General features: G+C 41.5%; 1 protein-coding gene across 1 annotated transcript; it reads left to right on the top strand.

The window, feature by feature from the left end:
* Positions 1 to 8392: 8392 nt before the first annotated feature.
* On the top strand, positions 8393 to 16455 carry LOC139460429 (uncharacterized). The gene is made up of 2 exons (XM_071241923.1): positions 8393 to 9200; positions 16028 to 16455. The coding sequence occupies exons 1-2, from the start codon at positions 8393 to 8395 to the stop codon at positions 16453 to 16455; spliced, it is 1236 nt and encodes a 411-aa protein (XP_071098024.1).
* Positions 16456 to 17956: the final 1501 nt, after the last annotated feature.

Genomic DNA, 17956 nt, shown 5'->3' with positions numbered 1-17956 from the left:
GCATGATTTTCATATGCATCTTTCCCTAGTTTAGTTATCGAATAGCACTTGTACATCCGTACATACCTTTTGGATTTAATAAATATATCCATTTCGATTTTGAACGAAAAGACTAATGCGAATTCGTCTGCGAGTCGGCAAATTTTAAAAATCCATGCTAAGTGTTATACATTGTATTTTACCAAATCAAAATTTCTTAAGTTTATTGATACCAATTATTGCATATTTTTTCTATTATTTCACCATGTCACATCACAGCGTTCATTACCTTTAACTCAAAACCTCTTGCAGCGAATATCACAAGGTTAATTGACTGTTTTGTATCAGGTTGGGTATATGTTAAAAAAAGAAACAAAATGACAATACACTCACATCAATAATATTTATTCGTTGCGTGTATACAAACGTGATTAAACAATAATATTTAACACTAAACCGTTTTACAAAGATTCCAATTTTCTAACGTCTCCGGGCACGCAAGATTCTCATTTACATATAGTTCCAAAAGTTTAACCCCTTGAGTGCCAAGCTGGACATTTGTTCGTTTTAACAATCAAATTTCAGCCTAAATAGGCTATTGAAAACCTATCCTGTGACAATTTGTTGAAAAGAGCTCCTTTTTTTTGTAAGTGCTGACGTCAGAGCACCTCGAATTGAAGTTGGATAGATCTATGATGTGAATCTGTACGGAGGGGCGGTCGGATAGCTGATTGGTTAAAGCGTTCGCTCGTCACGCCGAAGACCCGGGTTCGATTCCCGACTTGGGTACAATGTGTGAAGCCCATTTCTGGTGTCCCCCGCCATGATATTGATGGAATATTGCTAAAAAGCGGCTTAAAACCATACTCACTCAATGTAGGTTCACAGTTCTCGTTGAATTGAAGTGTTAACAGTGTGGTTTTACTATAGACAAGTTCTTGTTAGTAACTGTATGATACTAAAAAAAAAAATAACCAAAAAACCACAAGCGAACTGTCGTGTGATCGGCTTGTAGAGATAATTGCTTTCCAGAGGCATATTGACCATATGTATGACATCATAGAAATATGAATTAAAACAACAACAAAATGTAAACTGTAATGAAGCTTTTATTAACAGCACAGGGTGTTGACTTTACAAGTGTAGAGTTCGAGTGATTTCAACGATTTACAAAATGATTAAAAACCTTGACGGTTCAATGATTTTAGAAAAGTTTTAAGTGTTTAATCTCGACATGAAATACACCACTCAGATGCACCTGATGGAGACGACCATCTTTGTGACATTTATAGATGTTTGCGTCCCGGAGGTCCCAACTTGACCGGTCTCCTGATGTATACGACCAGGCGTTTCTTTGACGCCAGGGAGCTGTCATTTAGAGAAATCTGTTTTGACTTAATGACAGGTCCTGTTTTCAATACATGGATAAGTCCAAATCTTCTTCCTTTACCTCGACTCGGTGACCGATTCTTCCGTGTCATTGGTGTGGGTAACACAAAATCTCAACTGAAGGGTTGTAACACGAGAGCAAGGTTTTTATTCTTGCTCGCTCTGCTCGTCATCGCCATCATCGGCGGCTGAGATAGATTCAGTGTCACTATCTGCTTCAGGTATGTCTACACGAGTCAGAATGTCTTTCATCACAGTTTTCGTGAAACGAGCGATCTTGTTTTTGATAATAGATTGATCAGTGCCAGGATCCATATCGCTCAGGCTGTCTAGGATGGGTTGAAATAGAGGCGCCTGTCTAAAATATTGGGAGAACTCTATGACACTTTTGAGACTGTCGGTCAATTCGCTTTCCCACATCTGTTTCATTTTTCTGTCAATCCATTCTTCTGTTCGACCCTGTTGTCTGTACTTTTTCCTCTTGAGTTTCATTGGGTCGTGCTTGATTTTGTACACACGATTCCAGATGCGTTGTAAACCAACATTTTGCCACTCCTCCGCATCCACGTCGGTGTTTGGCGGCTTCCAGCGACGACGTTTGACAGCGAGACCTCCACCTTTCTGTTCAGGAAGTCGTTCCTCATCGTCGTCACCGTTGTCGTCACTCTCGTATCTGAGACATTTTCTTTTGCATTTCAAGTTGTTGTTTGCTGGACACCATGATCTAATATGTCGCTGTAGATCGTGCATATTGTCTATCAATACGCCGCAGTCAGTACACGCAGTGGCCATGGTAAAAGGTCCTGTGTCGTCACTCGAGATGGATGCTGTTTCAACGTCGTCGTCGTCAGAGCTTAGAGACCTTTCTTTGGAAATTGAAGTGTGATCAGCACGAATGTCAGGAGCTGTCTGCACGTCTAATGCTAGAGAGACATCTTTTACCCGTTGTTGTTGTTGTTGTTGTTGTTGTGAAGCACTGTGATCAGGTTGATTGTCGCTGGTTGTCAAGACGTTGACATGTAATCTATTCTTCTCACTTGTACCGGGTTTGAGATCCACTGTAAGGTGTCCATAAGGGGTTTCAACAGCCCTTTCATAAAAAGTCATAAATTTACCAATGTCTTCAGGAAATATTCTTCTGGCGAATAACTTCACCTGCTGTCTGTCCACTGGCGAATTGAAAAGTGTGACATAATGAGAATTTAGAGCAATGTGCCTAGATTCCTTACCTCTCGGGAAGAGGTTTTGCAATAGCAAAAATATAATGACATTTTTGTGGTGGGAGGTTTGGGTAAACAGACGGGAAATCCGATTGTCATTCTTTGCTTCAGACAAAAAGTCATCCAACACCATCATGTTCTGATTACGGGCATCGAAGAAGTTTTCATCTTCGAGATTGTAAGGTATTCCTTTCACAAACCGTACTTGAGGTAAAGTTTGAAGAATGCTATCGTAAAGCGGTTGCCACACAGTATAACACCAGACAATACAGTCGGGCAGGGGTTGAACGAATCCACTACGTAATAGGTTGAAGACAAACACCGACTTTCCGCATCCACTGGGTCCAACAACGATGCTATTGGAGGGTATAAGGAACTTGAATCGTCCGTGTCGCTGGTGTTCCCGAGATGAAAGCAAATGTGGACATATTTCCTGATGAGGAGGAGGAGGGTGTTTATCGGGAAGAGGAGGAGTAGGAGGAGTAAGGTGTTTATCCAGAGGAGGAAGAAGAGAAGACGAGTTTTGAGTTGATCTATGCACCTGCTTCTGATGTCTCTGTAGATTATCTTTTCGCGCAAAACTCTTGCCACAGTCTGGACAGTTGGTAACCTCCATAGTGAACAAATACAAGTGCGCGATAAGAGGGTCTGAACCATTCTTTAATACCCTTCACCCATGCAATGCTTAAAGACAGCTTGGGTTCATTTCACAGCAGCTTTTTATTTTCGACACAGGTTTCCTGAGGAGTAGGAGGAGGAGGAGGAGGAAGAGCAGGTGTTGGTTGTGGTGGAGGGTGTTTATCCAGAGGAGGAGGAGGAGGAGGGTGTTTATCCAGAGGAGGAGGAGGAGGAGGAGGAGGAGGGTGTTTATCCAGAGGAGGAGGAGGAGGAGGAGGAGGAGGAGGAGGGTGTTTATCCAGAGGAGGAGGAGGAGGAGGAGGAGGGTGTTTATCCAGAGGAGGAGGAGGAGGAGGGTGTTTATCCAGAGGAGGAGGAGGAGGAGGAGGGTGTTTATCTAGAGGAGGAGGAGGAGGAGGAGGGTGTTTATGCAGAGGAGGAGGAGTAGGATGGTGTTTATCCAGAGGAGGAGGAGGAGGAGGGTGTTTATCCAGAGGAGGAGGGAGAGGAGGGTGTTTATCCAGAGGAGGAGGGGGAGGAGGGTGTTTATCCAGAGGAGGAGGAGGAGGAGGAGGAGGGTGTTTATCCAGAGGAGGAGGAGGAGGAGGAGGGTGTTTATGCAGAGGAGGAGGAGTAGGATGGTGTTTATCCAGAGGAGGAGGAGGAGGAGGGTGTTTATCCAGAGGAGGAGGGGGAGGAGGGTGTTTATCCAGAGGAGGAGGAGGAGGAGGGTGTTTATCCAGAGGAGGAGGAGGAGGAGGAGGAGGGTGTTTATCCAGAGGAGGAGGAGGAGGAGGAGGGTGTTTATCCAGAGGAGGAGGAGGAGGCGGAGGGTGTTTATCTAGAGGAGGAGGAGGAGGAGGAGGGTGTTTATCTAGAGGAGGAGGAGTAGGATGGTGTTTATCCAGAGGAGGAGGAGGAGGAGGGTGTTTATCCAGAGGAGGAGGGGGAGGAGGGTGTTTATCCAGAGGAGGAGGAGGGTGTTTATCCAGAGGAGGAGGAGGAGGGTGTTTATCCAGAGGAGGAAGAAGAGAAGGCGAGTCTTGAGTTGACCTGTGCACCTGCTTCTGATGTCTCTGTAGATTATCTTTTCGCGTAAAACTCTTGTCTCAGTCTGGACAGGTGGTAACCTCCATAGTGATCAAATACAAGTGCCCGATGAGAGGGTCTGAAGCATTCTTTTATTTCCTTCAGCAATGCGACGCTTCAAGGCAGGTCGGATTCGTTTCACAACAGCCTTTACTTTCGACACGGGTTGCATTTTCAGTATAGTCATTTTCGCTTTCTTGGTTGTCATCTTTTTCTTCTTAGATGCAACCAGTCTCTTCGGCGACCCCTTTGATGCCATTGATTTTCTCCGACATGTTTTTCTCGACTTGGTCTTGCTATGCTTTGTGAAAATGACTGTAGGTCCAAATATATCCTCTGAAACTCTCTTCATTTTGAAAACGGACGTCTTATCTGTCAGCAAGGTTAGAGTGTAAATGTCAGTCACTCAACACGACCGTTGAGTTTTATAACACATATGGACATAGATCACACTCTTATTCCTGGGCTGATAATCTCAGCAGACGCAGCCCCCCCGAATGAGCATGGAGAAAAGGTGCAAAAAGGCGGCAAAATTCAGTCGCAATAACATTCCATTTCGCGTGCGATGTCAAGTTTTCCATATGATGATATTCTTTACTATCGAGTGTTCTTTGTTAATGTAAGTAAATTGCATCTGGTCAGTTGACCCTGTATTCATCTAATTCACCTGGTACATCACTTATACATTTACACATTAATGAGTTATCTTGCATATTAATGAGGGATTGGTGACCTAAGTTTCCATATAAGGATATTCATTACTATCCATTGTTCTTTGTTAATGAATGCTCAAGTAATCTTATCTCTTAGAAGTTATCCACTAAACTACGTTATTTCACTCTATTTTTTCTCATGAAAATGATTCTGGGTATGGGTTAAACGAGTATTTTTCCATTGAAAAAAGGAAACTGAATCGACATTTTGAACTCCAAACATCTTTTAGAAAAAGAATGTAATTTTACAGTATTAAAACGTCTCAGACCAGACTGGCATACTTTGCAGTCTTCAACACACGGGTTTCGCGATACCGACTCTATATTTCTCAGAGCTGACCTCTTGGAGTCAAGACTGTTAACCCTTATTTTTTTATTTAGTTGTCATGACAACTGAATGTTAAAAGGAACTTATAAGAGGTAACACTAGAAGAGTTAAGAACTGGACATGTGGTTTCTATGGAAATTCAACTCACACCCCTCTTTGCCACATGTGACAGTCATAACTACACGAAATACATGCATCAATGGAATATGTCTAACAATGACATTCCTTTCCCCGTGAATCACATTTGAACCTCGTAGTAGCCACTTCCATATAGGGACACTCATTACTACGCTTTGTTCTCACTTAATGAAGGACTCATTAACACATTTCCTTCTTGCATTGGAACAACAGACCTCTCATTACTCTTTCTGACCTGTGACGTCATGATTATATTTCACAATGAATGAGTTATGGCACTTATGGATCAACGTAGCCTGAGATGTGGAATGGTGCCTCATAGAACTGACTTGTAGGTCAGGCGCGAGATTCAAACCGAGGACACGTGACAGCCCGTGAGCGTTCATGGCAACGTCCGCCATTTTGTTTTTAGACACGAGTTGTTCTACGGTTAACGAATGGTCAAGTAATTAATTGCATGATTGCATCCGGTCAGTTGACCCTTAATGAATGTAATTGAATATCGGGAGATCTTTCTACATGCACCTGTTCCTGGGCAATTTTTTTAATCCTACCACACATAGCCGGCCACTGAATGTACACAGAGAAAAGTCTTCAAAGCAAAAGGTTCAAATGTTCACCACATGTTCTCGTGCCAAAATGGTCTCACAATGACATTCCATTCCGCGTGAGTCAAGACCCAACCCAACCCCGGTCGTAGTATCATGTCCATATAGGGACATTCATTACTATCCCGTGTTCTACGGTTAACAAATGGTCAAGTCATTAATTGCATGATTGCATTTGGTCAGTTGACCCTTTATTAACCTAATTGCCCTATGACGTCATGCATACATTTGCATATTAATGAGTTATTCTGCATATTAATGAGGCAATGACGTAAACAACACACCCCCCCCCCCCCCCCCCCAGGTCAAGGTTATGTGACGTCATCAGTCACGTGGGGTTACTAGGTGCACTTGTGACGTCATCAAATGAGGGGGGAGGGGGGATACTTATTACTTATTATCTACTTACGGGTATCTGACACTCCCCTGTCATAAAGAGTTGTGTGCAGATATATACAGTTCAGTTACAAGTACGACTGAGGATTTTGATGTTGCCGAGAGCCACAGGTAAATTATAAACTTTTGATTTTTACTCTTATAGATTAATGCAGTGTCCTAAGAACACCTGCTCTTTGGTGGTATGATGCAGCATGTCGATGTTGATACAATACAGTGACTGCAAGGAACTGGATGTGACGATCCGGGTTAAAGGTCTTCGTAAGAGGCGACTAACGGGTTCGGTTGTAAGGCTCGCTGACTTGGTTGATGCATGTCATCGTATCCCAACTGCGTGGATCGATGCTCATGATTTCAATCATTGGATTGTCTGGTCCACACTCGATTATTTACATACCGCCGTCATATAGCTGGAATGTTGCTGAGTGCGGCGTTAAACAACAAACAAAGGAAACGAAACGAGACGTGACGCCCAAATACAACAATATAGAGAATATTCACGATATCTTACATAACATAATTTTGTATATTGCGGTGCGTTGTCCGTTAATCCGTGCGTTGTCCATATCTGAAATTACTATATACTAGTATGAAATCTGCGTCAGGTTTACAATACATACTGGTATTTTTCTGATATTGTTATAAGGTCAAAAATGCATCTCAGAAACGAATGATAATAAATAGAACCATTATAGCTGCAATTAGGAATTGCATTAAATATAGTTCGTGACAGAACTTGTAGTTGGAAAGGAATCAATAGAGAAAAGACATTTTACATTTATCACAAGTGTATTCTGGACATTTCACATTTATCATTGGATTGGTCTCTGGCTATCGTCCATGAGTTAATGAAACAAATGGGGAATTACAAGGTATAAGCCATTGGGAGCTTCGGAGCGAGTCACAGAATCAATAGAGAGATGAGCAATCTGGCACGTAGGCTTTTGGTATTTTTCCGATGGCGACACACATGAGTTCATGGTCAGATCTAAACTTGTAACGAATCAAATGGAGGTATTGAGACATGTGACAAGGACAGGTCAGGCTCGAACACTATAAAATGATACCCTCAACATTAGGAGAGGGAAGCGCGGTTTGCAGTCGATCGAGTCGAATCCCGATCGTTCTAAGTTTCCCCCAGCTAGTGACGAGCCTGACCAGTCTGATCCTGTTCTGTATTGATAGATGGGCTGAGAGTAAGTAAAACTATGTGAGTATAAACTGGTGTTGCGTTTCTTTATTATGTGAGTATGAATGCTGATAGAGACAACTTGGAGTAAGGGTCATTAGGCCAATCACTCCTTGACGGAGCCGAGCCGTGGTGGACAAGGCGAGGGCAATGTCCTGGCTTAATTGACCACAAGGACCAGGAACGGCAACACATTTAGTAACTGTAGCAGGGTCGCACTGGACGCCCAAAAGCAGTTACGACATGGTGGAGTATGCGGGTTTTCTCTTGAACAAAATGTTTAAGACGATCCCATTCTTTGTTTTCGTATTGTCGTTCCCATCCTTCAATTCCGTCTTCCCACCCAGACTTACGTTTGACGGTACGGTTTCATTTTGACGTATGGATAAGGTATTCTGGACTTACATGGTGTAGTTGGGCTGGTAATGTCTCATACACCAAATGCTGATACATCTCCGTCAGGTGACCGTCTTGCCCCAGCTCGTCTCCTTACTGGTACGATTTTCTCGAATTCCCCCCGAGTTGTCATAACTCAACCGCCCTCCCAACCACCCCCACCGCCCCCTCCTCCCCAGGAACCCTCGCCCCCTATTTCTGATCAGAGTTTGGACTTATCACCCTCTACCGATGAGCTTTTACATCAGTACGCTTGTGTTCTCCCTGACGTTTCCTCACTAAGTTCGTCCTCAGGCCCCGAAGCACAAAATCCACCCCCTGACTTCAATATGGGAGATTCGACCTTGATGCCAGAACATTTTACTGGCAGAGACACGACCCATGCTGCTGAATGGCTTGACCGTTTCCTTCATTTTGGAAACTTTAAAAAGTGGACTGACGCACAGAAAGTAGAAGTTTTTCCACTATTTTTGAAGGACTCTGCGTACCTCTGGTACAAAGATCTTATATCATCGCTAGGGGAAGATATCATCATTTTCGATGAGGTAGAGAAATTATTCAGGGACAAGTACGTCCACCCAACTGACCGGTGGGCCCTTCTAGAATCTTTCGTGAGTCGTAGGTTATCCCCAACTGAACCTATAGACACGTATTTAGCGGATTTGACCCAAACAGCTAGCCTATTAGGTAAGACTGACATGGACTTGATGGATGCATTTGTTCGCGGACTGGATGACGGTACGAGGCAACACGTGCTAATGAAACAGCCAACGGCTCTGAACGAAGCTGTTTCGTTTGCACGATTGGCTCGATCCATAATCCCTCAAATTGCAGAAAATACAGGTGTCAAGTTGGCAATCGATACTCTGAGAGACCAGATTGCTACACTCGCGGCAAAGCTTGCACCATCGTCGTCCCAGGTTAATACCTTCCAGTCACGACAGAATCGATATTCCCACCCCTCCAGACAGTCCTCTAGGTATACAACTCGGCCGTGGCAGCCTCCCCAACAGCAGTTCCAGCCACTCTCGTATCCGGACGGACCACACCAGCAGAGAAGACAGCCCCCTCCTCAACGCACACAGTACAACACGGGACGGACCATGGCTCTGGCACGCCCCTGTTACAGATGCGGTGGTGAGTATGATTTCTCTCACCCTGATAGATGTCCCGCACGTAATGTAAGGTGTCATTATTGTCAGAGAGTGGGACATTTGCAACGTGTTTGTAATGCCCGGTTGCAGTCAGACCACGCAGGCCACCTTGCCACTGTGCTGAGCATGTTTTTGACCCCACTAACTTGCACTCGCGTGAGTCGCCGGTTCCTATTTTACCAAGTTACAGTCGTCCTCAATCGCCTGTTTTGCAAGTCACTTCAAAAAATGACAACAAGCATAGGATTCATGTTATTTTGGGAGAACAGTTAGTTTCTACAATTGTGGATTCAGGCGCATCTATTAGTATTTTAAGTCGGGAAGTTTTTTATGACTCGGGTCTGTGGAAAGAAATTCCCATTCAAAAATCTGATGTGACCTCTCTTCAGGGAATAGGTCAAAATATTGTGCCAGTGTTAGGGCAAGTTTTACTTCCCATCACTATTGGTGATTTCCACATGGAACAACGCTTTCAAATAGTTGCAGAGTTAACGTCACCAATGTTTTTAGGATTAGATTTTCTGATTCAGAAAGATGCTGTCTTAAATTTCCAATCTTGTACTTTGTCGCTTCATAACGGCTCCACAGTTGTTCCCATTTGGGCAAACAATGATATCCCACCCCCAGTATCGGATCCCCATCCACAGATGGTAGAGCAGGAAACCATCCCAGTTCGAGCACTGCAGGCTTTCACAATTCCCCCTCAGTCTGAAATCATTTTCCCAGTTTACATGGGTTGCTCTCCGTCTGATCAGGTAGGCATATGTGAACCTAACCCAGTCCTATCGGAAACACGTACTGATACGAACAGTACAAACAATGATATCGTCACGTCCAATGACCACGGCGACCAAATATCGATTGTGCCTGCAACAGATGTAACATCAGAGTTGTATGATGCCTCCACAATTGACGACCCTCTCAGTGTATCGTCCGACCCCCTAGGAGATTACTCCATAGCACAGAGGCAATATGACGACCATAAACTACGGGCGCTGATTGATTGCATTAAGTCTCAAACCTTTTCTACTGATGACAAGGCCACACGTACATTATTGTTACAAAGCCAGGATTTTATTCTTGACAATGACATATTGTACCACTTATATGCGCTGCCCGGCCGGGGCCACAGGAACGACAGAATCATTCGTCAACTGGTGATACCTCAGTCGTTGGTACAACATGTTTTACAAGCATACCATGACAGCTTGTTAGCTGGACATGTTGGTATTGACAGAACATTCAATGCTATTAGACAGAAGTACTATTGGCATCACATGCTGGAGGACATAAAGCAGTATATTTTGTCATGTACTGCCTGTCAAACAAATAAACGTGACTTTCACAAGAGACCTGCCCCATTACAACCATTACCAGTCCCTGGTAAATTGTTTGATCGTGTTCAAGCTGACTTCCTAGGGCCGTTACCACCCACAAAAACAGGTCATAGGTATGTTTTTTTGTTAACTTGCGCATTTTCCCGATGGAGCGTGGCTATTCCGATTTCCACGTTGGAGGTTGTGGAAGTAGCCAAGACATTTTACTCAAAATACATTTGCGTTTATGGGATTCCCAGAGTGTTATTGACTGATAATGGCACTTCCTTTACCAGCAAACTTTTTACAGCGGTGTGTTCAATATTGGGGATCAAACCGTTGAAAACTAGTAGTTATCACCAACAAACCAACGGAGCTTGTGAAAGACTAAATTCGTTTATCGTGCAAACGCTCCGCATGTTTATCAATGATAACCAGGACAATTGGGATGAGCTTCTCCCTAGTGTGATGTTTGCCTATAACACTAGCCCGGCAACGCAGAGTACTGGATTTTCCCCCTACTTTCTCCTGTTTGGTCAAGAATGCTCAGTACCCGTTGTTGTTGAATTACAATCATTTGAACCCCTACCACAAACAATTAAGCAACGGCTTGATGTAATTCTACATCATATAGACGTTACTAGAAAATTGGCGCGTACCAATTTACAAGAGGCTCACAACAAAGCGAAATATTACTATGACAGGAACACCTCAAATCCCATTTTCCAGCTTGGAGATAAGGTATGGCTTCATTCCACGGCACGTGCTGTTGGGAAATGTAAAAAGCTAGGCCAGATATTCCAAGGACCTTTTTACACTGCGGATGAACTGCCACATTTCACCTATAAGTTACGCCGTTGTAATGATCACAAAGTCCTGAAAGTTCCAGTCCACGCGAACCGGCTTAAACGGTTTGTCAACCCGAAAGAGAGACCAACTAACCCAATCCCAGTTGTTGCTACGGACAACCAAACGATTCCGTCTCAATCTGACAACAATCATACGGAAATGACCACCCCGACGCCTCAGATATTAAACCCCGAGCAGGCACAGAATCCCGATTTTTATTTACAGGAGGATGACGTTTTCATAGTAAAACGTATCTTAGCGCATAAAATTGTGAATGGAGAAAAGTACTACAAGATTCACTGGGAAAATTTCACGTTACAGGAGGCTACATGGGAACCCGAATCTAATATCCCTCAAGGATTGATTCGTGATTACATGATCCAGAAGTCATTAAAAAAGAAGCGAAAACGTTAGAATATATCTGAATATATTTGTCGAATAGTGTTTCAGATTAATTGTTATATTTCGTTTCCTTTTCAGTTATAACACTGCAGATTTCGTGTTGGAAGTGCACTCTAATATTGATTTTTGCGTGTGTTTTATTTCAGATTTAGAATTACATGATGCTATATGCATGGAGCTAGCACATGCTATAGATCGTTCTTACATTGTTCAGATGATTCAATTGTCACAAGGTTATAGGAAACTACAGTCGTGCATATATGTTGAGAATGTGTAATGTTATCGTTCAATATTGTGTTTTGAATACTCCGAATATTCGGATTATTTACAGAGATGTGTTGGTTGACATTGCAGAATACAAATCATGTTCATGGGTTATGGCCGCACATGTATTTCGCAGGGCCACGAGAATACAAAGGAGTTCCAATATATGACGACTTCGGGTCGCATGGTTATATACTACTTCTACGAGATGATTCTGGCTGCACATGTATTTCGCAGGCCACTATAAAGCAAGTTCGCTTTGTGTGTATATACGAGAATACAAATGAGTTACAATATACGAGAAATGACGACTACGGGTCGCATGGTTATACAGTACGGTTACAATACAGTGAAGTGATATACGATGATGAGAATTGAGATACAGTCATGTGAACTGAATACCGTCAGTTGACGTGGAATACAAAAACGAGACAATAAATAATGTTGTGATGATATATGTTGATACTGTAAAAGAAGTTCACTATTGTTGGATGTTGCTTACTCGAACGGTTCCCAGTGTGAGATTATATATTACCTACTTGTGACAATTGTTATCATGCTTCTTAGATACAGTCAGCGAGGTGAAGATTCGAGATGAATACAGTCAGACAGTTACTAGGTTTCACAAGACATGGAAACCTTTTCTTACAAAACATGAGTGATCTATGATATTTAGTTTGAAGTTAATAATTATGTTTATACACTTGTTTCTTTTAGAATTTTAGAATCCAGAGGCCTCCTCCGACCAGTATGGGTCTTGTTCATTGTCATCGCGTTGGTTAGCATCCAGAATCGGGTTAATTCCGTGCATACGGAACTTCGACTTCCATGGGGAGTTGTCTTCGTACATATGTCACGAATCGACATTTCCTAGAATAAATGGATTCATATCTTTCAATATAAATTGCCTGATTTAGATGGAATGGGCAATAGATCAAGATATCGAGACTTTTGTTCCACATATACTTTGGCTTGTTATACCGTTTCGGCGATGGATGGATATATAGAAAAGGCCGAACGAGAGTTGTTCGCGTATTGGACAAATGTCCATAAAGACATTAACCTGTTAATTCCCCATATTAACATTTTTCACAAGGATTCCCGCACTAAACGGGCGATACATCCTTTTATTGGATCAATAACTCGTTCGCTGTTTGGTACTGCTACAGTCGAGGATGTTGAACGACTGGCGCGGTATGTTAAACAATTGTCGTTGCATGCTGCTAATACTTCTCGTGCTTTTCAAGTACAAGTTCGTCAGACGTCGTCATTTATAACTAAAACAAATGACCGCATTTCATCCGCTCTCGCGGGTATTGAAACAAACCATAAAGATATTATACTTGTCACTAAACAAATACAGATGTGGAGAGATTTATTTTTATCACAATGAAAATCTTGTTAGATCGCCTCACGTTCCTAACTACTATTAGACAAGAAATTGATGAAATGTATTTAGGCATTCAACAGTTAGTTAATCAACGATTGAGTCCATCTTTACTCCCAGTTTCGGAAGTAAAGAGAGCGTTAAAAATGATTCAAAAACGTCTCAATGCAGAATACCCGTTGTTTCACGTTGCACATAAGGATCCAGGTTATTATTATCGGGAACGCACTGTTCACTGTTCTCGGAATTCAGATTCAATTTTAATTTCGCTTATTGTTCCTATCCAGACTCATTCTACTCTCCTTGATGTATATCGAATAAATTCTTTTGGCTTACCATTTAATCAATCAAGTACACATGTCACTCAGGTTATGAATTTACCAGATTATCTTGCTGTTTCGGAAGCTAAAGATCAGTATATTGAATTTTCAGCTAGGGATTTTCAAACATGTTATGGTGAACACGAAAAACACTGTCCAATTTTTCACAGTCCGAAAACAAAAACATCGCTCACATGCGCACTTGCTTTGTTTACTAAAGACACACAAGAAATTAAATCCTTGTGTGATACAAAATTCCGATTAAATGGGCTACGTTCAATGGCTCTCGAAATTGAACCAGGCACAATTCTTTTAACTGGCATAAAAACCATAACACTAACGTGCAAGGGTCGCATTGTGAAGCGTCCAGCTTGTCAGATTTGTATATTTAAAATTCCTTGTTACTGTGCGTTGAAACTGGATGAATTCGACATAGACATGAGAATTCATAAATGTGAGAAAACGTCAACTACTTCAAAATTATACCCACCTAATCTTTTACTTTTATCGGAATTTTTTAATGCTTCAATCTTAAAAAACATTGATAGTTTACAACCCCTTCTGGACGATTCCGCTTTTAAGATCCCACATTTATTAATTGATGATAAAGTTTTCGATGAAATTCGTAGAAAGGACACAGAATTTCAAGTTGACTTACGCCTTATTTCTCAACGTATGAAAAAGGCACAGGTCATTTCGGATAATTTAATTGATGGTAATTGGATGGATTCCCTCCCACCTTACGCTTTAGATGGGGATTTAACCAACCCATATCATTTAACGGCAAGCATCGCCGCGGGTTTATCCCTATTTCTCTTAATAATCGTTCTTTTCTTATGGATTAAAGTTCGACGCTTATTTTTGCATTGCTCTTACTTACAGCAGGCTCCCCAACTGTCGGTTTGACAATTTGGAAAACACATCAAACTACACCCTATCCAAATTATCCCCCTCCTTCATTTATGTCGTTGATTAAATCCACTATTTCCATGGATGTTTTTCTGATCATATCAACAGTATTTCTGGTATTCATTTTGCTTTTTCGAAGAATAAAAAAAGTCAATCGACCGGTTACGTCACTGATTTTACATTTGACAAATTCCTTTGCTTGTCATGAAATTGTCGTCTCACAATTTTATCTTTGTCCCCGAGACCTCACGTTAACGGCTGGAAATCCTTTAACTAATTTTCGTATTCAGCGGGTATTCCTCAATTATTATTTACTGTTTGATTGTCACAATTTGCAAATTCAAACCCCGACACAATCTATATATATTTCGGGAAAAAATTATGTAAGTTGGCTAGTGGCGTTTCGTTTAAAACGATTCCTTCCTTCCACGACAGGTATTTTTATGGTACTTCAACATTGTGGAGTCGCCTTTCCGTTCCCTCTGACATGATGCATATATTAATTGCCATCTGCCGTGAGAAGATAAAAATTGAATTTCCTTTTTCTAGACACGTTATTCTTGCTCATCATATTTCATATGGTAATGGCTTTGTTTTAACCATTTTACGGACCAGTTATTTGTGAGTATAATACACGCTTGTCAGTGTACATTGAGAAGATCAGAATATAAAATGGTTACGAATTTGAAATACTTGATCATATTAGTTATCCACCCTTTACAGATACTGATTTACAAGGAGACAAGTTTATTTCTACTTATTGCATCTCTTTATTGTGACAATATTGAATGAATTACTTTTCTGTAGAGACAAGACCTGTATTTGGAATTTGGCTCTCTCATATGATGGTCATTTGATAGTCACTTGGCGACATTACGTTACATTATTCTACTATTGTGTATCTTCTATATTACTGTCTAGGTACAATTACTATCGGTGTTTCAATGTGTGCTCTCAGCTCATCCCATAATAATTATATATGTTGTTCGTTTTGGTGTTATTAGCTACAAAGCATTTGCTGAATGTTGTTGATTAGAATTTTATGATAGTTAGTCCGACTGTACTGTTCAAGCAGTCCATAAGTTTTGCGATTTGATCGTGCTCATTAATGTCTTTTTATGATAATATGTGGCTACGCAATTAGACCTGTCACAATTAATCCAAACATTCGATTCCTGCCGTTATCATCCTTATATGCAGATATGCATTTACCAGAAGACCATTATTGTGTATATAGTCTTATTTTTACAGGCAGCAGTCTGAGCTGCAGGTGGCACATCTTTCTATGTATTGATATTTCTATAATTGGTATGGTATTAGTCACTTGTTGTTCGTGAATTACCAGTATTTTTAAGTGTTGTAGATGATGGCCGTACCCCATTCTTAAGGGCGGAGAGTCAAGCACTTCCCCCGCTGTCGTCTGGTCCACGCCAAATAATTAATCTGGCTCCTGGCTACACGCTGGCTGTCGAGGATGTACGCTGTCCTATCACCTGTGCCGCTAAACACAGACCGCAAACAAAAGAGGTTTATCCATATCTGTCAGCACCCTCGCCGTCTACATCTACAGGTGCTCACGACGACCGCATACACACTGTAACTCTATCGGCATACAACATCTTTAGAGAGCGACCAGTCAACACTCAAGCAGTGTCAAGAAAAGTCGACCTCTCGCTTTGCCACTCCAGCCGAGGACCTGACTGTGTGCATAGGCCGTGTGCTTTCAAGGATTCAAGAACATTGGACAGCGTTCCGCCAGTTGACTTTTCGAAACAAGAAAGGAGCCAGTGAATTCGATTGGGACCAGTGACAAATGAACTTTCGTGAATGGTGGTGCCATATTGTGGCCATGTGCAGTGACATTTGACTTTTATGCATCGCTATTAATTAATTCTACATGGTATTTGAATAATATTTCATGGTGTTTATGCTTTGTGGTTATACGAAATAACACAGGATCATTAACTTATTCTTTACCAGGTAAATACATTTTTAACTGTAAAAGTATTCGTTGTTTTCGAAATCGTTATAACATTTGAAAATTGATTACAATTTAATACATGGAATGATCGATCCTGTTTTACTTCCATTATGTTTATTGTGATTGTATTTTATATCTCAGACCGGAACTCATGCTTAGATTTTCCGAGCTGTGGGCAGCTCTTGTCCACAGGCGGAGGATGTTATAAGGTCAAAAATGCATCTCAGAAACGAATGATAATAAATAGAACCATTATAGCTGCAATTAGGAATTGCATTAAATATAGTTCGTGACAGAACTTGTAGTTGGAAAGGAATCAATAGAGAAAAGACATTTTACATTTATCACAAGTGTATTCTGGACATTTCACATTTATCATTGGATTGGTCTCTGGCTATCGTCCATGAGTTAATGAAACAAATGGGGAATTACAAGGTATAAGCCATTGGGAGCTTCGGAGCGAGTCACAGAATCAATAGAGAGATGAGCAATCTGGCACGTAGGCTTTTGGTATTTTTCCGATGGCGACACACATGAGTTCATGGTCAGATCTAAACTTGTAACGAATCAAATGGAGGTATTGAGACATGTGACAAGGACAGGTCAGGCTCGAACACTATAAAATGATACCCTCAACATTAGGAGAGGGAAGCGCGGTTTGCAGTCGATCGAGTCGAATCCCGATCGTTCTAAGTTTCCCCCAGCTAGTGACGAGCCTGACCAGTCTGATCCTGTTCTGTATTGATAGATGGGCTGAGAGTAAGTAAAACTATGTGAGTATAAACTGGTGTTGCGTTTCTTTATTATGTGAGTATGAATGCTGATAGAGACAACTTGGAGTAAGGGTCATTAGGCCAATCACTCCTTGACGGAGCCGAGCCGTGGTGGACAAGGCGAGGGCAATGTCCTGGCTTAATTGACCACAAGGACCAGGAACGGCAATACATTTAGTAACTGTAGCAGGGTCGCACTGGACGCCCAAAAGCAGTTACGACAATATGAGAAAACAATCCAGTAAATTTCTGGCAAGTAACATATGCCTTCATTACATTACCCTTTTCGCGAACACCTGGTGTCATCACTGATTTTTAGCGACCCATCCAATTGTGTGTTACGGCTATTTTGCCTTTTAGGTCCAATGGATAATCGAGACTTATTCTCTGGCGTTGACTTTTTATATTATGATAAAGTTATTAGAACCCATTTTATATACCTAAATAAATCGATTCATTTGCCTAAAAATCATACAAATATATATATGCATATAAGTGATACAAATGATTTGCAAAGATATTAAAAAAATAATATTCA

This window comes from Haliotis cracherodii, unplaced genomic scaffold (assembly GCF_022045235.1).
Source record: "Haliotis cracherodii isolate W230 unplaced genomic scaffold, xgHalCrac1.p SCAF_14, whole genome shotgun sequence".
Classification (NCBI taxonomy): Eukaryota; Metazoa; Mollusca; class Gastropoda; order Lepetellida; family Haliotidae; genus Haliotis; species Haliotis cracherodii.
The sequence above is the reverse complement of the archived record's forward strand: the minus strand, read 5'-3'. Positions and strand labels throughout refer to the sequence as shown.

Excerpts from the sequence above, each read along its gene's own strand:
- LOC139460429 (XM_071241923.1), top strand. The coding sequence starts at position 8,393 with ATGGGAGATTCGACCTTGATGCCAGAACATTTTACTGGCAGAGACACG. Across the intron at positions 9,201-16,027 it reads CCCCTGTTACAGATGCGGTG|ATGATGGCCGTACCCCATTC; the intron begins GTGAGTATGATT and ends TAAGTGTTGTAG.